Raw genomic sequence first — 22,575 nt, forward strand, 5'->3', positions numbered from 1 at the left:
GCACGTGTGTGCATGTGTGCATGCATGTGTGTGAACACGTGTACGTGTGTGTGTGTGCATGTGTTCTTCTGAGGCAGAAACACATGAGAGAGCCCGGGGTCAGTTCTCCTCTGCTCCTCACAACACCTCTGCACTGGGGCCCCTCATTTCCTTCAGCATCAACCTGTCAATGAGACTCCAGCCAGACCTGAGGTGCTCCCGACAGTGCCTGGTCCACCCTCCTTGTCTTTGTCCTTGTCCTCAGGGATGCTCCAACTGCTTCCCATGATGCTCAGACTCTGGCATCTGACTGGGAACCCCTGGGGGCCCCTGTATTCAGGGCCGGATAAAGGCAGGTCAGGTTCCCACACAATGCTCCTGTTCTCATAGTCCTCTCCTCTTTCCTGGGTTCCAGCAGGATTTCTCCCTCCAGCCCAGGGTTTCCGTTCCCTCCCAGCCCTGGCTGTGTGGGGCAGAGGCCCACCAGTGCTCCAGAGCCGGGTGGATGAGGATTTGCAGGCCAATACTTTCCCATAGAGGCATGATTAATGCATCCCGGAGTCAGAAGCCACGGGACTGAGAAGGCTGAGCCATTTGGGTTTTTTTTTACAGCTCAAGAATTTCTGCTTTGCTTTAAGGAATCCCGGGATCATAAGCACCCTTTCCCTGAGAAATCTCTGGTATCATAAGCACCCTTTTCACTGTGGACCCCTGGGTTGGGGACATTTGTGGTCTCTCTGGGGACTGTGCTGTCTACACTACGGAGACAGCTGTACTGTGAGGCTGGCGAGCTCAGGCCCAGTCTCCAACAGACCTAAGCTGCTCAGTTTAAAACAACAAAACCCAGAAAACAAGAAACTAAAACAAACCAAATGAGGAAACCCTGCAGGACCAAAGGCTGCAGGAGGAAGACAGAGGGAACCATCCAGAGACAGCAGGCTTTCACCCAGCCCCTGTTGCAGGGCAAGGGGCTGAGGCCAAGTCCTGGATGGAAGGAGAGCTGGCACCCACCCTCCTGGACCTCAGAGGGGCAGGAGCTGCCAGGAAGGGGACAGCAGGGCCACACCTCAGGAGCGGCTCCTCACCTGGGTGATGGATGGAGGTCAGCAGGACCCCGGGTTTGGTGTCCAGCAAATGCAGAGGGGTCACGAGCTTTCAAAGACCCCACTCAGGCTGGGGGAGGTATCGTCATCTCTCCTGTCAAAGATGAGACGCGGAGGCCCCCACAATTCCAAGCAAGGGAACCCTGGGGACCACAGGTTTAATGGCCTTCCCATTGCTTTCCATGAAGCCACTGTTCCAGGGCCCTAGGTCCAGGTCCTCCTCTCAGGCGTTCCTCTGTGGACGTCCTTCCTCTCACCAGCCTGGCCCGTTCAGCTGCACTTGGGGGAACACTTGGCTTCACCCACACAGGCCACCGTCCCCTGCAGCTATCCCCAGTGGTAGCATTCAAGCCTGGAACAGGGGGACCTTGTCTCCTCCCACCCTAGGCAATGTCACCAAGCCCTGTCAGTGACACACAGCTGACACCAGGCAGCCTGTGCTGAATGCTGTGCATGCAGAGTCCCCAGAGAGGCCCTCACCAGGCCAGGGGTGGTCTCCAGGCTGCCCAAGACTTCAAAGACACCTGTGCAACTCACGCCCAGCCTCAAGACTTGGTGTCCCCTCGCAAGAGTACAGCTGAACCTCAGGACCCTGAGGTGGCAGAGGTGGGACTGGACCTGGTGAGCCATCTTTGCATGCCCTCCCTGGGCGGGCGCCAGGACTTGTGGCTCACACAGGGCTCCTTGCTGGCTGCCCACCTCTGTCACCTGCTTTCCTGCCCCTCTGCACAGCCACAGGTCACCTTGTGTGTGTGTCTGTCCTTAGGCAGAGGTGACACTCAGGTGACACTCGTGTGTCAAAGGAGGAATGCATGGGCCAGGTATGGCTGGGAGGCTGAAGAGATGGCGCCTGCCCTGTCCTCAGCCAAACCCCAGCCAGGGACCTGCAGGTCAGGAACGGTGCCTGCCCCTCTGGCCTGGACCACTGGCTCCACTGTAGATCTGGGACTTCTGCCCTGGAAGTGTGACCTCTGGTGCAGTGGGGCCTGGGGGAAGCCACCTTGGCCCGGCACCCACACACCTGGCCCTGCCTGTTAGCACTTGGGGTTTCCTAGATTTGGTGCATGTGTGAGCAGCTCTGAGGAGCAGGCACAGTGTCACAGTCACACAGGTAAATGAGGTCTGTGGTCCTGGCACAGTAGGGTGACTGCAGCTAATGATGTTGTAATGTCTATTTTTTAAAAAGCCAGAAAAGAAATACTTGAATGTTCTCACCACAAAGAAATGATGTCTGTTTCAGGTGGTGACATTTGAAAAAAAAAATCAGAAATAAAAGTGGCTGAGGGGCAGCGGGCCTTGTGTGGGGAGGTGGGGGTTGGCCCTGCTGCTGGGCCCTGGCCTGCAGGATGGCCTCACCCACACCCCTCCGTGCGCCCTCTGGTGGCTGAGCTGAGCAGTGTCCCCAGGCCCCTTGGCCTGGAGGTCTCCCAGGTGTCCTGGTTAGTATGGCAGGAGAGCCCTGTTCCCTGTCCATTCGGAGCCCTTGAGCCTAGGCAAGGTGTGGGGTACAGGGTGATCTACCAGGAGAGCAGGACGGGATGCGCTGTCCTCCTCTGGGAGCCAACACAAGATGGCCCTGCTATGGCTGGGACCAACCCAGGGCAGCAAGGGCCCGGCAGGCTGCAGGGTGAGTCCAGGGTGAGTCCAGGGTGGGACTAGGGCAAGGCCAGAGACTAAACAGGTAGCTCCTTTTGGTGTCTGCAGGCCACCGTGAGCCTGGTATTGCTCCAAACTCCAGTTTTTTTTAGAGAGTCTCAATTTTTCTTTGCTCTCTGGTTGATGACCTGGGCCCCTCCTCATCTCCTCCGCTCTCCTGCCCTGCATTGTACGGCTGCGCAGCGTGACTGTCACGTCCTGAGCAGGTTTGGCTGGTGTGTCCCCACTGTGCATGGGCCTCCCCAGAGGATGTCTCCCTGAGGGTTCCAGTGCTGTGTGGTCACCCTGGCCCTGAGCAGGGGTCACCGCAGAGGGGCACAGCCACATCAGGCGGGGACCTGCTGCAAGACAGCCTCTCTCCTCTTCCTGCTCTTGGGACGTGCTGCTGTTTCTGTCACCCTGGGTGTGACGCAGTGACTGGGGGTGTCCTGCTCCCAGTTGGCAACAGTGTTGGCCTGAGGGACACAGTGGTGCCTGCAGATTCCGACTCCCCAGGAGGCAACGCCAGGAAGCCCTCCCAGGTGGCCAGTCCTCCAGGTGGCCAGCCCCGGGGCTTGCCACTCTCTGTCAGCCTTGCTACTCCCTTGCAGGATACGGGGTCCTGGGAACAGGAGTCCAGAGCCCCTGGCATGTTGTGGACATCAGTCAGGGACACCCAGGGAGAGGGAAGCCAAGGCCCTCCTGGGTGGCGTGTCTACCTGGGCCGTTGGACCACCTGTCCCTTCATGGTGTCCTGTGTGGGGGCATCAGGGATCCAGATGCTGACCTGTCACTGAGGAGGGAAGGGGTAAATTCTGTGTTTCATGGGCTTCCAGGGAGGGCAGAGGCCAGCTGACAAACAGCATCTGGAAAGAGCGGGAGGAGTCACAGGACCCAAGGCCAGAGCTGGGGGCTGGTTGGCGTGACGGGGAGGCGCCTGCTATGACCTCAGTTTCTCCACACACTGGACAGCGCTGGACACGTGCCATCTTCCTGGCTGGATGGTGTGCACCACGATGGCAGGAGCTTGGGTTTGCCCACAGTGGCGGCTCCCATGCCCCGACTGGTGCCAGCCCATGGCAGGTGCTCAGGGGGCTATGCCAACCTGGGAGGGGCCTGGCCTCTTGGATGGAGCTGCCCTGCTGATTTTGTCCAAATGGCACCAAACCCACCTACAATAGGTGGGCAGGATAGAAAGCAGAGCATTCCTTGGGGTACAGAAGATGGATTGCTAAATCCCAGTTCATAGTGGAACCAACCTAGATGCCCTTCAGATGATGAACAGACAAGGAAACTGTGGTACACACACACAGTGGAATATCACGCAGCATTCAAAAAGAATACAGTCATGGCATCTGCAGGTCAATGGACAGAGTTGGAGAATATCATGCCAAGTGAAGTCAGCCAACGCCAAAAAACCAAAGGCTGAATGTTCTCTCTGATAAGTGGATGCTGATCCATAATGGGGTGTGTGTGTGTGGGGGGAAGGGAGGTACTGTGATTGGGCAAAGGGAAAGAGGGGGCATGGGGTCAGGAAAGATGGTGGATTGAGACAGACATCATTCCCCTAGGTGCATGTACGACTGCACGTGTGGAGCCAAGCTACACCACGTACAACCAGAGAAATGGAGAGGTGTGCTCCATCTGTGTACAGTGAATCGAGATGCACTCTGTGTCAGGGGTAACCAGTGAGAAAAAAAATTTTAAAATACTAAAAAAATCCTCTGCTAAGAAAGAAATGTGGGGTGAGGACTCGCCAGCAGATGCCCTCAATGCCCTGTGGCCCCCAAAGTCCCTCGTGGGCTTCACATCGCAGTCTGGCAGGGCCATCCTCCAACGGGAGCCCCAAGAGTCCTTAGGGAGCACAGAATGTGACAGAGTATAGTGAAGGAACAGGGGACATGGGGAGCTCTCTGCCCTGAGCATGCACCCGAGGAAGAAGCCCCAGCAAGGGCCAGTGAGCCTCAGCTGGGTCACCGACACACAGACCAGGCACAGCAGCCTGCGCCCATACAAACACACACAGGTGCAAGCCGTGTTGTTTTGGGTTCTCGTGACTTTAACTTAATTATTATGTTAGATGTCTTGAGGTCACACTGACGTAACCACTCTGACGTGATCATTTTATTCTTTGTGTGATAACGGTGTGAGAGTGTTAATGGGCTACACAGTACCCACTCCCTCCTCCCTCGCTTACACAATACTGGATTTGTTGGAGGTGGCCATGTACCTGTCACCTTCCCAGGCTCCCTTACAGCTGTCTGGTTATGAGCCAGTGCTGGAAGACCATGTATGCTGAGGTTCCACAGGACGGTTTTCTGGGATGGTGAAACAGCCAATGTTATATGATAAACTTACCTCGTACAGGCATTCCACCTTTAAAGCTTCCTCTCTGGAATTTAGATGTGGTGGCTGGGTGTGCAGCAGCTTTATCGAAGTCCTGAGCCAGAGGCCATCATTAGAGGTGGTGGGGCAGGAAGGTGTACAGAGCCTGGTCCTGAATGGTGGCCCGGAGCCTCTGAATGAACGCTGGATCGTGCTCCTCTCAAGCTCCATGGGAAACATTCTGCAAGGAAACCTAATTCTAATAAATACCCGAGTTGTCTCTTTGTTTTTACAGGGTGACATTGTTCTGCACCTTAACTTTATCAGGCTAATGCAGGCCATTACCCTTTTCAACCGCTGCCTCGTGCTGGTTAAAAGGAACAGGCAAGGATTTGAGAGCCTACTGTGTGCTGGGCTCCACGCTGAGCACTCAACCTCAGCAAGATGTCTAACCTTCCAGGTGGCTCCGTGGGGATGTGCTGTCACTAGCATAGCCACGGCAGGACTGGAACCTGGTGACGGGCCCAGAGCAGCCCCTACCCAGCTCTGTCAGCTGCCCTTGTGCCTCCTGTGGCTGGCTACATTCAGACACCCGTCCGCGGATCAGCACTGGCACGGTTTCCAGTTTGGGGCAAGTACAGCCAGACAGTGGGCCACTTAGATGCCTCCTGTCCTGCCCATGAGTGAAAGTGACCTCAGGATGGCTACTGGCCAGGGAGAGCCACAGGTCAGGGTCTGCATGCTGAGGACATCAACAATGCCAACAAAATCTGCCCCTGCCCCAGGGTACTGCCACTGCTCCTGGGGCTTGCCCCAGGCCCTCTCCACCTTCAAGCTTTGGTCCAGGGGGGAGGGGCTGGGCGGGCTTCACCCCCAGTCCCTAGCTTGTTCCAGCCTCACCCTGGGCTTGGGAGATTCCAAAGGAAGCCAACCAGAGCCCCGGATGGCCAGCTCAGTGGTGCTGGGGCAGGGTGGGGTGGCAGGGGAGGAGTAGGGGGTCCTTGGCTGGCGGCAGGGACAGCACTGAAGCCAGGAGGGGCAGCTACTGGTGCCCACTGTGACCAGCAGTCTGAAGCAGGACTGCTGCCCTCGGGTCGGTGGCCCTACCTCCTTTCCTGGCAGAGCCCTCCCCGCAGAGAGGGGTGCTCACTCACCTGCCCCAGTCCCCGAGCCTGGTCTCTCCCGCTCTGGGTCACACGCTCCGTGTCTAAGCAGCTGTTGGGGTGCAGACCTCAGCTCGCCTATGAGGCTGTATGCACGTGGGCGTTTCTTCCCGTCTGAAGTCTTCCTGGAGGCTGGTCTCCTGTCCTTTGCTCAGAATCCTCTGAGCCTCATAAACATTCTCTAATTATTTGTGTGGCCCCTGCAGAAGCCGGGCAGCCCAGGCAGGAGAGCCCCTTGGTGGATGGATCCTGAAGGGAGCCCATTCCTTATTCCATCCCCAGCCAATTTCCCCCCCAAACCCGAGATTCACGTTCAGAGTGCAATTGATGCTTTGTCTCTGCATTATTAAATAATTGCATTTGTAAGCTCAGGAGGCTCATTTATCAAAAACAGGATGTTGATTATCTGTTAGTTTAAAAAGACAGGAAGGCATCTAAGACTAACTTAAGCCACGGAGGGAAACTGTCCACAGACTATGTGGCTTCAAACATGGCTGGATCCAGGGGTCCCATTTCCTGCCCACCTGGCTGACAAGAGCATTAGGTGGTCCTGATGTGTTCACTGTCATGCTCACCAAGCACCGACCTTCTGTCTCCATGGAAAACCATATCCAGGAGTGAGCTGTGAACTTCAGCACAGCAGCACAGGAGTGGTGAGTTCAAATCCCGATCCCAGCACCCTAGTATTCCAACTGGGTGATCTTGGGTGGGTAACTTCATTGCCTTGGGCCTCAGTCTCCTAGTGGGTTAAATGGAGATACTAAAGCTCCTCAAACCAGTTTTCTGTGCAAAGCACCTAACATGTGGCTGCTGTCTGCAGGGTCATGGCTCACCTACAACTTAAGGGACCTCTTGACTTTTCGAAACCCCTGTGGGTTCCCGTTGCCTCTTGGCCAGTTCTGCCCAACGTGCTTTCCCCAGTGAGAAGGTTAGGGTCTCTCGATGGAAGAGAAAGCCACCTCCCTCTCCAGCCATTCCGCTTGTGTACCCGACCATCGGGAAAGCATTTTCTGCCTTGTATCCACACACTTCTCGTTCATACCGTCGTCCCCAATACAGGTCCAACCCCATAGAGCCGCAGGTACCAAGAGTGGGTACCCGGGACTCAGGTGTGACTGGGTGGGGTGCGGACTCCTTTTAATCATCTGTGATTACTGGGAAGGAAAATACGGGCACTGTGTTCAAAAGAAGCTCTTTGTGTGTTGAGGAAAAAGACGCTCATACAGAACAGGAATGCTGTTCCTTTTCTCTGACATGAATGGAGATAATTCCGACTCACAATCCCTGTAAGGTTCCGTCGTAAATGACGCCACCATCTGAGGCACACGGACCGTCTCTGAATAGACGCAGCTGGGCGCTCTCCAGTCCCCATGCGGAGGCCGTTGCTTCATTCTGTTATTGGGGCCTTAAAGGCCTGCCTTACGAGCCTCTGTTCCTCCTGATGTTTTTTTTTTGTGTGTGTGTTTTTTTTGCCTCCATTTCCAAGCGGGTGCTGAGGTCTGGTAACATGTTGACAATCCGGCTCAACAAGTAAGCCCACGTATCCTTCAGACCGAGCCCCACACCCCAGGAGCTCATACGACCCCCGCCCCATCAGGGCTCAGATAACTGGGGTCCACTCCTGACCACCACCTGCTTTTGTGTGGCCTGAACACTAAGAAGGCCACATAGGCTAAATTCAACAATTGGAGACATTTTTAATAGAATCGAGCTGATGATGTGAAGATCGCGTGTCGTTCAAATGCCAGATTACAAAGAAAGTTTCACCAGAAGGCAGACAGGATCCTGCATTTCTGTCTGTCTCTGGGGACTTTGCTGATATCCTGGGACTGTTGAGGAGCCTAAAGGGTCTCTAAGCTGGCCTTTACTATGGTCTGCTAACCCCTCCTCCCAGTCCCTGGGGAACTGGTGACCTCCGTGTGGACACAGCCTTAGAAGTGCCTTAGAAGCATTTGGCTGAATGTGAGAGAAAGCCTGGCCTGCCGGGTGTGTCCACTGGCTCACACACCTGGAGGCAGAGGCAAGGTGGGCACAGGGCATGCATCCTGTGATCCCTCATCAGGGGCAGGACCTGGAGCCAACTGCGCTACCATCAGGTGGAGCGAGAAGCTCTGGTGGGCAGCTCAGCAGGTGACCATAGGTAGCCATAGGGACCCCACATTTCAGAAAGCTACAAGAAAGGATCTTGAAAAAACTTCCACCATAAAGAGATGATCAATGTCTGAGGAAATAGAAATGGTTGACCTCATTCAAACATGGCACAAAGCATATGTGTTTCGAAATGTCCCCGGGTGCTCCATCAATACATACAATCTCATGTTTTGATGAACTGGTTAAGAGTTCAATTTAATTTAAATTGGAAAAAAAAGACTTAGTATATCATTTCCCCACCAAGTCTGCCCCACGGCTGTCTGCAGGACTTCACCTGTGGTTGTGAGGTGGATGGCAGCACCCCTGGGCAGCCTGGCCCCTCGGGCCTCTGGCCAGAAGAGATCTGCCCCACACCTCCTTCTCCCTGGAGTGCGGGCACTTCTCCCCAGCAAGCCCAGCAGACCCCTCCTCGTGGGCCCTTGACTCAGGTGGGTGACAAGGACTTCACAGGCTGCCTGGGTGTTGCAGATGTGATTTCCAAGGGGGCCAGCGACCTCCAGTGACCTTCATCAGAACACAGCCCCCCCTCCCCCGCAGTCACAATATTGGAAAATGCACAGAGGGTTAAACCAGTGCCCCTGCCCTGTGCGGGGGGCTCCACCTTTGTTTGCTTGTGGGTCAATTTTCTTGGATCATTAAAAATAGGTTTCTCACCCCGTGAGTGCTCAGTGGGACGGCTTCCCGCGAAATCCGAGTTACACATTACTATGCAAGATACTCCCGCACTCGCACAACCTTAGCGAGTCAGCTCTCTGGGTGCTGAGGTGGCCTTTGTGCTAGGGCTTGGGCCTTCAGTGCCCCCAAAGCCCTGGTGGGAGGGCTTGGTCATACTTTTGACCCTGTGGGAGAAAGTGGAGGTTTTAAGGGATGTGACCTGGAAGGAAGAGGTCACCGAGGGCCCTTGCAGGGGATAAGGGGACCTTGGCTACTTTGTCCCTCCTTGCTTCCCAGCTGCTGGGAAGGGATAGCTGCTCCACCACATGCTCCGTGTCCCTCTGTTCTGTCTGGCCCCACGCCCCAGAATGGCAGCCAGGTCACTGTGAACTTCAGCCTCCAAAGCTGTGAGCCAAAGGGGGTCTTTCCTCCTTTAACTCGATCTGTCTCTGGTATCTTGTCGCAGCAAGGGATGGTGAACATGGGTGACAACCAGCCATGCCTCTTCCCAGTGACATCTCTGTCCCAACCACCAGAGCTTACAGATGTTCGTCCTGCTGTGGCTCAGGGCTTTGCAGAGGGACTCGGTTGAAGAGTCTGAGATGGGGCATCCCCGAGTCACCAGGAGGCTCCTTGGAGAGGCAGAGAGGGAGTCAGAGGGGAAGGAGCCGCTGAGCCACTGGCTGTGACTAGTGAGAAGAGACCACAGACCAGTGAAGGTGTTGTCTGGAAAATGCAAAGGAGAAGGGCAGGTTCCGTGAGGCCCCCACAGGGAGCACAGCTCACTGGCCTCAACTCCAGACTTCCCGCCTCCAGTGGACGGGAAAATCTGTTCTTTCCTGCTATCCCAGGAGCAAGAGGGACCACGGGGCTCAGCAGGGCATCACTCAGCAGGCCTGTCCTGGGAGGATGCTGGCCTGAGCCAGCGGAGCCCATGAGCCTGGGCATGAGGACCCCAGGCCTCCAGAGGACCCTTGGCCAAGCTGGACTCCGGAAGGCCTAGTGCCTGGCAGCAAACAGCCATTCCGGGTTCCTGCCCCTCCTGGTAAATTCCCCTCTGTGCCCGCCCAAGGCACCACTCGGAGCTGCCAAGTCTGAGGCTCTGGTGTCCCCGCCTCCCTCTTGGAGAGGTGAGGCTCCTAGCCCTGGATGGAGGTCTAACCATGGGGCTCCTGAGGGTCGCAGGGCTTCTCCTGGAGGAAGGGCATCCCCTTCCCAGGCTCAGCCCGGGGTCTAGGGTACAGGTTCTCTATAGGGGAGTTTTGCTCTTACAGAACTGCAAACAGTACTGTGCAGTGTCAGCAAAGGACATTTGGGGTTGGTTCAGAGGAGCTGTCAAAGTCAAATAATCCACTTGTGCCTCTTGTTTCAAGGCAAAGGCATCAATGAGCCGTATTTAGCAGAGAGAGAGAGAGAGAAGCTGGATCTGAGATCGTTAATAAAGCACGTGTGTGGGAGGGGAGAGGTTCAGGCCAGCCATGTTTCAAGGAAGCTGCTGCAAGTCTTGGAAGGTAATCCCAGCCTGGATTCTGCATGTGGCACTTGGGGACAAGCAAGCTGTGCTCTGCAGGTGACTGATATCACCTGTATGCATGGAGGGGTGTCTGCTGCAGAGCATGCAGGGACTTTGGGGGAATCTCCTCCCCTCCCTTGAAGATTTCCATCCTCACGGGGGTGGGGGGCACCTCTCAACATTCTTACTCCCCAGATGGATGTCCCCCATATCAAGGCCGTGAGAGCCTTTTGCTATACTTGTCAACATTATTGAAACGATGATGGTGACATCAGTAGGAAGGAACAGGTCTCCTCTTGCCAAGCTTGCTCAGAACTTTGTGGCTCTTACTGAGGAGCTTGTGTGATTCCCATTACAGACATGCAGACTCTGAGTCTCAGAAGTTTAAAGAATTTTCAAAACAAATGAAAAAAAAAAAAAGTTCTCAGTTTGGGGAGAGGACTTCATTAATTCCCGGGGACATGATCTGACTTCAGGAATGCTTACTGCAATGCTTTCCTAGTTCCTGTGCTGGAGAAAATTTTGGCTAAAATCATGTTCCTTCCTAATTAAGCTACTCTGACAAACCCCTTCCTTTCTGAGTGGGTCACTGGGGCAGATTCCTCCACCTGGGCCCCACGCACCCTTTGCCTGGGCAATTCTGTGTGGTGGGGCTGCTCTGTGTGTTGGAGGCTCTCGGGGACATCTGGCCTCAGCCCCTCAACGCCAGCAGCACCTCCTCCCTTTTGCAGGGTGTCTCCAGACATTGCTGACTGTTGGCTGGAGGTCCAGATCACCTTCCTCTGAGAGTCAGTGATGGGATGGCCTTTGGGGAAGCCCTCTATTCTCCCGAAGGCAATTCTATGGCGCTGGGCTCCCACTCCAAGAGGTTTCTACCTTGTTCCGCTGCAGAGGAAGGGCCACCTGGTGGGCACCCTCGCCCAATGATGTGGCATCTCCTGAGAATCTTGTGATTAGTTGGCGCCATCCCTGTTGGAATGCCACGGAATGTGCTTACACGGGTCCTGGTGGCATGGGTCGGTCACTGGGCATGACCCTTGCTGCGGTCCAGTGATGTGTAAAACACCAGGTGCTCAGGGCTGCTGCCCACGTACCACTGCTACTGTTTTACAGTTAACCGTTTTCAAAGTCAAAGGAGGACACTCCTCCAATAAAAACACAGTGTCGTAGGCATACGGTCCAGGGACACTATCACCTGTTGTCATTATCAAGTATCGTGCACTTGTGCGTACTTGCTCTGCCACCTGTTTATACACCTGGCCGTGCATTAGCTTGGCACCCAGAAGCCTCCCCACAGAGGCACGAGTCTTGCCTTGTACTGTGACGTAATGACAGCCATAGTGTTACCAGGCTAGAGGAACTTTCCAGGTCTGTTCCAGTCTTGCAAGGACTGCCATCATACATGGGCCACCGTTGACTGTTCCAAGCCATTAGACTATTGCCATGGGGCTGTGGGCAGCCCCTGCTCACACAGTCCAGAGCAAGGTCTAGTCCCAAGCTCCTGGCTGGCCAGACCTCCTGTCCACACACCAGGTCCTCAGCATTCCCTCTGTGCTTCCTGCTCGTGCCGCTCCCCTCCTGGGGTCCTTGCCCCCTTCCCTTCCCTTCCACTGCCCAGGCACTGCCCAGCCTTCCATCCCAGCCCAGAGAGGACGGCGTCTGAGAGACCCACCTGTCTGCTTGCAGGAGAGCCTCGTGGTGGAGGCAGTGTGGCTCGCTGGCTCACAGGGCGTTTCCCACAGGCTGCTCCTCGGTGCTGAGTGGCATGGCCATCTCCCATGTCCAGTATCTCAGAATCTCAAAAACTCAATTTCCGAAGTGGCTTGACAGTGGAGTTCTCGGATGAACAGCCGATGGGGACACAGTATCCCTGAGGGGTGACAACAAGTGCAGATGAAGGAAGCGGATAAGCAGAAAGGCAGACAGGGAGGGACCCTGCAGTCCGCCCGGAAGCCAGATGGGGAGGCGCGGCTGTCAGCCACCCCGAGCACTAGGCCTTGGCCTCTGGAAGCCAGCTCTGGGCTTTACCAGGGACCATTCAGACCCACGAAACCACTCAGCTGTCTGTCTTTTGAGGGACGTTGGTGGGAGCAGATAAACGGGTGCAGAGCCTCGTGGCGGCTGCGGGGCGGTTTCCTTGCAGCTGGGACAGGAGGCTTCAGGAGAACCCAGCCCAGGGCTAGCCATCACCTGTGCTCCCTTGGTCTGCTGGGCCTGTGCTTCCCGTCACCAGGATATGTGGGGGTGGCACCCAGGGGTACCAATGGGGCTGTGCACACTCACTACTGGGCTGGGGGAGCCGCTTACATGAACTTGTGTCTGCTGGGTTCCAGACAAGATTTGAAATCACTCTCACCACTGAGAAGCGATCCCCTTCCTGATTCTGTCTGAATCATTCTATGAAGAGAAGGTGCCACTTGATCTTCCCACCCGACACTGGATAAGCTTCCCATTTAACAAGCCAAGGTCAGATGAGAGGGCCTGACCTCTCAGCAGGCAGCAAACCAGAGCTTGTGACCTTGTGTTTGTATTTTAAGCACGCTCTTATCTTTTTTAATTTGAAGAGCTTAATTTTTTCATGGACATTAATGCATTATTAACTTTAATTCTAATCAATAAAGTTGTCGATTATTAGTAAGGTTCCTGGCTAATTAACAGTGCCTAAAAGTCTGCCTGAAGTCATGAAGGGAAGGGCCATCCCAAGCTTGGAAGGCCACCTCAGGTGGAGCCATGTGTACAAGGCTGTCCCAGGTGGCCAGGGTAGGCGCTTGCTTAGTGAAGTGTGCGTGCGTGGCGGTCAGGAGCCCCCCGGATGGGCACCTCTGGTGCCTGCCTTCACGGGTGAACAGAAGAGTCTTCCTATCTGCTGCAGGCGTGTTAGTTGAGCTCGGCTTACTTCTGGGAAAGGCTGAAAGGCCAGGGGGACCCTAGTGAAGACCAGCTTTCCTCTGAACGTCCGAGGCCCTGACATTGAATGTCTGCAGGGACTTGCCACCCCTGCAGAGGGTGCCGGGACAGCGACTCCAGTCCTTGGAGTGTGTGAGGGAGGTCCTGCCTGCAGATCTGTGGCCGGGACTGCTCTGCCTCACACCTGTGCCCTCTTCCTCGCTTAAATCTGCACCGCTGGCCAAACATCACACCTTAAACATCCTGTGGGACACTACTGTGCACACAGTAGGCCAGGCAGGAGGGGACCGTGACGAATAAAAGCATCCCCCTGCCTACGCAGGACTGCCATTCCACTGGGGGAGAGGGCTGCTAACCCGACACGCAGGAACGTGAAGATGACTCAGTGGGAGAGAAGACAGAGAGAAGCCGGGTGGGGGCGGGGCCACCAGGGACCAAGAGGGACGCTGGCTGCACTGGTGTGGAGTTTGGGACCACTGCCGAGAAGAGCGTAGGGGACCTAGAAACCAAATGCACAGCGGGGCAGAAAGGGCAGCCCTGGCCGGCCCTGAGGTGGGAGGATTTGAGATAGGTGGAACCTCCCCGTTAGGAAGTGGCCCTGGTGGTACCTCCCTCGCAGGACTGTGAAGAGCTGCCTAGAATTCTGGGCTCACTACCTTCAATTCCAAGGCATTTAAAATCACATCCCCAACACGGTCTACTCTTTTTAAAAACAAAAAACAAAACAAAAAAAAAACATACTTCTTTAGTTGTAGATGGACAATACCTTTATGTCATTTATTTATTTTGATGTGGTGCTGAACGTCGAACCCAGGACCTCACATGTGCTAGGCAAGAGCTCCGCTACCGAGCCCCAGCTCAGCCCAAGGTCTACTCTTGATGGTCAGGGGTTGCTTCTTGAAAAATACGCAAAGAGCTGGAGGCTGCGATCAAGTGGCACGTCTCCTGGGACCAGGGGTCCTGTTCTGGGCAGGACCGGGCTGGGCTGGTCCAGGCTCCCTCTCTCCTCTGGGGCTGGCTGTGGGCTGCCTGGTGCAGGAAGGCCCACTCTCCTCGGGATACCTCAGGATGCTAGGATGGCTGCTCTCCTCTGATGACCTCTCAGCCCCACAGGACTGCCTGGCCTGGTTCCTTTTGAGGATGTCATGAACCTCCAGGAGGCAGGGAGTGGAAGTGTCCCACCTCTCCCTTGCTTGACATCTGGAGATCTGGGCTCAGTGCTGGAACATATTCTGTTGGCCAAAGAAATTCCAGAAGTGGAACAATAGGCCTCACCTCTTGAAGGTCACACACAGAGTGTAGACACAGGAAGAGACAGGGCCATTGGGTAACTGAGCTGCCACCACTGCTACTACAGCCCTCTGTACCCAGATCTGTCCACCTATGCATCTGTCCTTCTATGGAAATGAGTTTGCAGAAACGGAGAACTTGGCCAGGACCCCACAGCAGGGGAGTAGATCAAGCCTGGATCTGACTGTGGCCAAACTCCTTGCCCTTGGCCACAGTCCAAGACCCTACTCCTTCCCTGACCACATCTGGGCTCAGGTAAATCTCATGGCCCAGGAGAATTCAGAACTAGATTCAGTGGAAAGATAGAAGCTGTATGCTTTCTGTTCCACCCCAAGGGGAAAAAATGGACTCTTCAAATAATGGATGAAGCCCACAAGAGGAGGCAGACACTCCAGTCTGCAGAGACTAAACAGCATCTGCTCAAGAACAGAAGGTTCACCATTCAGAATTTGTTTTTAGTTAAAAGGGGGAAAAAAAAAGTAGAGGAAAGTCCCCATCCGCTCTTACGTGCAGGGAGAGTGAGGTAGGGGAGCTTGCTGACAAGTGCTCCTGAGGACGGCTCCCGACACCAGGTGCCTTCTGTCCTGTATTCTGCAGCTTCGGGAGTCCTTGGCCCACTCCCCTCCCCAGAAAATGAGTCTCTAAATCTCTGCACTTCAAGTTTTAAGAGCTTTTTTTGGACAGAGATGAATACTTCAAAATAAAAGCATTAAATGTGGCAATTAGCCTGCTGGATGTTACAAAATTCCCCGAGTTATTTAGATCGTCGTGGATTCTCAGAGATAGATCCTGAGCTCTTTCTGGAACGCTGCACCTTGGCAGGGGCTTTTGAGTGTGTTCCAAGCTGGTGCTGAAATGAGTGTGGATGTGGAAGGGCTGGGCCATCTGAAGGACAGAGAGGGGGGGCTAAGGTGCCCTTGCTGTGGGCCACCTCAGAACAGGGCCTCCTGGCAGAGAACCAGAAGAGCAGTGTGGCTTTGAAGAGCCACCTCGACAACCCAAGTTCGTTTGGCTGCAGCACCAAAGCCAGCTTTGATGTACCACCAGTGTCCCTGCAGGAAAGGATTAGGGACACATTCAGAGGACAGTGAGCAAGGCAGTCCCAGATGCTGGGGGCATGTGCTGGCGTGAGCTGGAAGAGTTTCAGTTGGAAAGAGTGCCTTGCTTCTCTGTCAGTCATGTACCAAGCCTGTCTTGAGTTTCCTGGGACTTTGGAAGACCAGGGTAAGGAGATGGGCTTGCAGTGCTGTGAGTTCTTGAGTCCTGGGTGCAGGGAGTCCCTAGTAGTCCCCTAACAATGTAATGCTCCACAGGGAGTTTAGCTGGCTTATTGCTGTTGGTAGCTGGGATGAATGCAGACACAACAGGTGGGAGAAGTGACAGGTGACATTAAGGGTGGCTCTTGCTCTTCCCTGCCTCAGTGAGGGAACCTCCCAGCCCCCAGTAGATTTTGATTTAACCTGCAGATGACATTTTATTGATTGATTGATTGATTGATTACATATTATTTATTCCACTGAGCATTTTTTTTATGTTGTCAGTCTGAGACTTAAGGAAAAGTTGCAAGAATAGTAAAAAGAATTCCATATATCTTTTTTCCCAGATTCCTTAAATAAGAAAATTTTTATCATATTAGCTTTTACATGAGTTGTTTCCTCTACCTCCCAAGTTATTTGACAATGCATTGTTGACACATCACTTTATTACTAAATATTTCTGAATGTATTTCTGAAAAATAAAGATAGCCTTAGCCAGGGGTGGCGGCATACACTTGTGATAGTAGAGATTCAGGATGTTGAGGCAGGAGGACTGCAAGTTTGAGGCCAGCCTGGGCAACTTAGCAAGACCCTGTCAAAAATACAATAAAAAGGTCTGGGGAAGTTGCTCAGTGGTAAAGCACCCATGGGTTCAATCCCGAGTACCATTAAAAAAATTTTAATGATTTTTTAATAATAATTTTTAATAATATTTTAAAATAATAAATTAAAAATACAAATAGCCTTTTGTACAACTTTTGCAGTTATCAAAATGAGGAAAGTGACTTTGATCCAATTTTACTAAATATTTTGGAGACAACAAATTTTGCCACTTGTTCTAAAAATTCTCTTGATGGGAAAAGAAAATTGCTCCATGTTCCCTTGGGTTCCACGTCTCTGAGACATTTGCCCACTCACTCCTTGTTGCTCTTGGCCTGGGCATTTTGATGAGAGGCCCGTTAATTTCAATTATGTCTCTCAGAACTTTCCTCATCATTAGATGTAAATTGCCACAGTCTGGCTGGGAAAAATTCAGGAGCCACTTATCAAGCAGAAACGAACCTTATTTTTAGAACACACACGCAGCACCACAGGAGCTCTACAGGAATTCCCTCAGAGCCCAACTGCCACCACTGGCTTCCCACAAGCCTCTCAACCCCCCCACTCCTCCTGCTCTTGAGGCTGATTGGCTGGGTCGCATGGGCGGAGCCAAAAAAAGTCACCCAATGAGCAGCTCTGTGGTCTGAAAGGGCGGGGAAACAGCCCAATGAGCATCACCATACCGCAGAGGAGTCAATCATCTGGCAGCTAGAAGTTTGCTGGGGCCGCTGTGAGCCAATCATCAACTGGCAGCTGGAAGTTTGCTGGGGCTGCGGTGAGCCAATCATCAGCTGGCAGCTGGAAGTTTGCTGGCAGCTGGAAGTTTTCTGGGGCCCCTTCGGCTGTGGCTCTCAACAGTAAATTATGCAACTTTTAGTGTGAATATTTGCAGGAACACAGGGGAATAGATTCTGCCTTCTCCTGGGTGCATGTGAGGGGAGAAAGATGTCTATTTCTTTCATTACTGCTGGTGTGAAATCTGGTCCCTTGGTTCAAGTGCTTCCTGCCCTGTTTCTCCTGAAACCTATGACTATTCCTTAGTGACCCACTTGGGGCTCTCCTGCTGGAAGGAACTGAATATCCTTTTACTCATGAAACTCTCACCCAGTTTTAGTATCCATTCACGATTCTTGCCTCAATCTGTCAGTGCTGTGAATGCTGTCACCAGTTTGGATCAGGCCACAAGGGAAAACGTTCCCTCCCATCTAACTTTATTTTATTGATAACAACTCAGGGGTTCTTACTTCATTGAGTGGTTAATAATCCTGTACCATCATCATTTATCTGGATGCTCAAATCACCAAGAACCTGCTCTGCCCCCAGCCTCCTTCTGACATACTGCAGGCACCCTCCCGGGCCCTATATTCTCTACATATTTCTCATTCACTCAATCCTACACTGCACAGAAAGCAGCTTTAGAATTGCTAATCCATTCTTCTGCCCAAAACAAGTTTTCTAACTATACCGTAAAACGGTTCTTCTTTGTCTTTAGCCTTGGGATACAGAGCCAAAAATGTGTGTCCAGCTTGCTTGGGTTTGATCTTCCCCACCCTTCTTCAGTCTGGTTTCTGGATTCCTTTGAGACAGAATTAAGTTTATCTGTTCTTGTCCGCAGTTAATTTGGAGCTTTTGTTCATCCTTGTTGTGATTATTAATATCATATGCAAAATGTTAACATGACTGGAACATCAGAACCACACAAGGAACTATGCTCTCCTGTCCTGCCCCTTTTCCTGTCCTTGGCCCCCTTTCCTTCAGCCCTGTTCCCATCCTGCCCCTCTTGACAACCAATCCCATGGGGGCTGAGTTTTCCCTTCTTTCTGTGTGGTTTTACACAAATAAACAGACACATGTGTGTTTTATTGCCTCCTTTTTTTTTTTTTTTTTTTTTTGTTACACAAAAGGCAGCACCCATCTCTTGCACTTGGCTTTTTCACTGTGTGTGATGTTCTGGAATTTTCTCCCCAGTGGTTCATATAAACCTGTTCTGCAGCTCTCTCCACAGTGGTCCATACAGACCTTGCTCCTCTTTTTGCAACTGAAGTGCTGCCATGCGTGGATGTACCCAAGTTTATTCTGAGGTTTTTCTACATGGGAATGTGTCTACGGAAAATGTAACATAGTTGTAAAACCTGTCTCTTTTGGAAACAAGGCTGCATTGAAGGACCCTGTGCGCTCCTTGTGTATGCCTTCCTTGTGTCTTCAGGGTGGATTTTGAGGAATCGGGGTCACTGAGTCAAAGGAAAATGTGTATGTCATGACATTGCCAATTGCCTTCTGAAAGAGTTGACTCCCTTTTCTTGGCCAGAAGCAAGCCACTTGAGTCTCTGCTGCCTCCTGGTGCCCTTATCTGCCAATCTGATAGGGGGAATGGTCCTGGTTTGTAGTTTTAATTTGTATTTGCTGATTAAGTTAGGATAGGTAATTTTCATATATGTAAGGGAAATTTTAGTGTATTTTTTGGTGAATTGTCTATTTGCTGTTTCTCAGTTTTTTTGTGTGTTTTTTTTTTCAATTAGGGATATTAGCCCTTTATCTGTAATATATACACTGAAAATAATTTTCTCCCGATTTATCAGCTTTCTTTTGCCTTTATGATATTTAAATGCAAATATTTTAAATCATATAGGCAAATTTGTAATTTACTAAAAGCATGTGGATTTTGAGTTATAATTAAAAAACCTTTCCTACACTTAGATTATTGAGGAGATCATTCTCGTGTTTTATTTACCACTTGAAATACTTCATTTGCTTTCATTCAAATCACTGGTACATTTGAAGCTTATTCCTATGTGTGCTAAGAGGTATAGATCTACCTTTATTTTTTCCCAGATGGCTACCCAGTGGTCCCATGTACTTGTATTCATATTTGAGATGACATCCTTATCACACACTAAGCTTCAGATGTTCTTGGACTTATTTATGAACCTCATTCTATTCCATTGGGCGGTTTTCCTATTCATGTCCCAGAGCCCTTAAATACAACTTAATCTCGTGTAGAGTAGATCTCACAGGTGGTTTGCAGCTTTCGACTGGGCTGTACCATGGGAGATGACCACCAATCATTGACCATCACTGCCCAAGACTCTGCATTTTACTATATCCATCCAATAGGAGTGCATAATTTGTGGGCCCTCTAGAGTCATTTACTGGCTATTTCTAGAAAGAATATAAACATTCTGGCCAAGTGGACTTCTGAATTCCGGCCTTCATTTCTGAGTTGCTCAGAGACCTGGGAACCTCTGGGCAGCCTGTTAATCTTGTCTTTTTCTTTCCTTTTTTTCCCCTCTTTTAGTGATAGAAGGTCGCGGGGTCACAGACAGCATTCAGAGATTCTCCTCACTGCCGCCCTACCTGCCTGTGAGCTACCACATCCTCAGAGCAGAGAGCTCCTTCTTCCTGAAGGAGGCCAGCCAGGACCCGCTGGGCAATGCCAGCCTGCAGTCCCGGGTGGAGTCCTTCTTCGTGTACAGAGCCAGGCAGCCCCCAGTGCTGAACGCCAGCTATGGGCCTTATTCTGCAGAGAAGGTTGTGCCTCTGGACTTCATGTCAACCTCAAATTTTTTAGGCCCAACCAACAAGTTTACTTTCAACTGGAAACTGAAGGCCTACATCCTGCGGGACAAGATCTACCTGAACCGGCCCAAGGTGCAGATCCTCTTCTACATCGTGGGCAGAGACTGGGACGACCATCGGGCAGTGGAGAGGCTGCCCTGCCTGCGGGTCTTCGCTTTCCGGGAGACCCGGGAGGTGAGGGGCAGCTGCCAGCTGGGCGGGGACCTGGGGCTGTGCGTGGCCGAGCTGGAGTTCCCAGCCAGCTGGTTTAGCCCCCTGATGGTGGTGGGGAGGCGGAAGCCTGTGGAGCAGCCTGAGGGGAGTCCTGTGGAGCTCTACTACACCGTGCAGCCTGGGAGCGAGCGAGGGGACTGCACCGGGGATGACGTCAGGAAGGGCAATGCCATTCGCCCAGGGAAGGGGGGTCTGCAGGGAGCAACCTCACACCTGCAGAGGATTGGCACCGTGGGCCTGTACCGCACCCAGGACAGTGCCCAGCTCCGCGAGCTGCGCCTGGACGCCAATGTGGTCATCTGGCTGCCCTCCCGGCCTGTAAAGCAGGGAGACGTGGTCACTGCCTACATCACCATCTCCAGCAACTCTACCATGGATTTCTTCATCCTGAGGTAGGTGCCACACTGGCCCCTGGCCATCTTTGGTATGTCTAAGGTGGGGTCCCACTCCATGCCTGGGCACAGATGTTCAGGAAGAATGCTTTTTGCTTCTTATCAGGACCCTTTCACTTAGCAGTAGAAGCTGAGTCCTACATCTGCCCATGGGGTCACTCAACAGCTCCTCCTGCGCCGTGTATCCTGAGGGACCCAACAGAGGGGAGGGGGAGAAACATACCCTGCAGAAGCAGGGTGGAAGTAACCAGCCTCTGTGCGCCTCGGGTTTACATCGGAGTTGGGCAGGGGGATTAGTGTGTTTCTGTGGCTTTGGCTTTACTCGTAAGTGTGCTGATCTGCAGTTTGGGTTGCATATCAGAGCAGGAACTGGGGGCTATCATGTCTGGCTTGCATGTGCAGGAGAAGAGCTGGGGGTGATGCTCACTGTCTTGAATATGGTGAGCTCATATATTACTGGCTAGAGGCTGGGAAAGCCTCAGTTCCCAGGGTCAGCTTGGCACCACTTCAGGAGCACATCCAACAGAAAACTAGGCAGCAAGGTGCTCTACACACAGACAGGCCAAGGAATTCCTAAATTAAAAAGAACCCAGGACACCTGGCAGGTTGTCACCTTGGCTGGCTCAATCCACCAATCCAAGCTGTGCTAGCTGCTGTCACTCTGGAAAGTCTCAAAGTGTTGGTTCGAGAGCACTTGCTTCCTGGGGTAACGACATGAAGGAAAAGCTGCCCAGCAGATCCTCAAACGTGGAGGGGTATTCATGATCAGGAAAAATATGTTCATTTGAGACTCGTTTTAAAAACGAAAATTAACAAAAAAGGTTTTTCTTTTTCTGTGATATTAAAGAAAGACTTGGGTTATACTGCAGCTGTGCTTTGGTTCTTTTTGGAATAAAATAATCACATGTCAAGTGAGTTGTTTGGGAAAAGATTTGTGAAACAGAGTGATAGCAAGTGATGGGCACTTCAGTTTCTTTTCCTTTGGTATTGTGGCCATGAGGATAGTTAGTGTCAGTTTGGCTTTTTTATAAGAAATGTTCAGATTTCTGTAAGTACCATAAGGTATTTATTACCTTCAGATTCAAATAATTTTTTTCCAGAAGTTTCTTCCTTGTCAACACCCTTGTGACTTTTCTTTCATTTTTTTCCACTTGTTTTAACCAACTATCTATCCATCCATCCATCCATCCATCCATTCATCTATCCATCTATCCATCCATTTATCTATCCATCCATCCATCTGTATATCTATCCATCTATGGTGTGAGGGAGGGAACCCAGACCTGTGCTGCTGGCTCTTTCTTGCTGTGTTGAGTTTTGTGGATCCTCACTTGCCAGTGTTTCTGGATGTGATTGAAGGACTCTTGCAACATCTTCTCAGAGGCATTATGAAATCAAATGCTTTTTCTGAGATTTAAGGTCTCACCACCGGATTCCTGTCATTTGCATGTAATCCTCCCGTCTTCAGCAAGGAGCATGCCACAGTGTGGAAGGGACCTGGCCTCAGTGCGCTGGAGACTTCCTGAAGATGTCATGACCTTGTGACTGTGGCCAGGATGCTCAGCATGGGGTTTGGCTCCTCTGGCCTTGGGTAGGGAGAAATGCCCACCTGGGATCCTGAGGTTAGTCCTCAGTAAGTCCTTCACCCTGCTGACTTCAGATGGCACCCAGCCCTGGCTCTTGAACTTGGAGACAGGGAGATGGGGACCGAAGGCACCGCTAAGGAGAGGTAATACTGCAGGGTCATTTGTGTCCCCACACTTCTGTCTTGGGGAAGTGCAGGCTGTCATCCCCCAGGGTGACTGTGAGTGTGGCCAC

At 52.3% G+C, this 22,575-nt stretch overlaps 1 protein-coding gene across 2 annotated transcripts in view; it reads left to right on the top strand.

Moving 5' to 3' along the window:
- Tmem132c (transmembrane protein 132C) overlaps positions 1-22,575 on the top strand; it is a 270,662-nt gene that overhangs the window by 72,668 nt on the left and 175,419 nt on the right. For both annotated transcript variants that reach the window (XM_078039373.1, XM_078039374.1), the window contains exon 2: positions 19,872-20,757. In XM_078039373.1, coding sequence (XP_077895499.1) covers positions 19,872-20,757 — 886 coding nt within the window. The remainder of the gene's footprint in view (positions 1-19,871; positions 20,758-22,575) is intronic.

This window comes from Ictidomys tridecemlineatus, chromosome 2 (genome assembly GCF_052094955.1).
Source record: "Ictidomys tridecemlineatus isolate mIctTri1 chromosome 2, mIctTri1.hap1, whole genome shotgun sequence".
NCBI lineage: Eukaryota > Metazoa > Chordata > Mammalia > Rodentia > Sciuridae > Ictidomys > Ictidomys tridecemlineatus.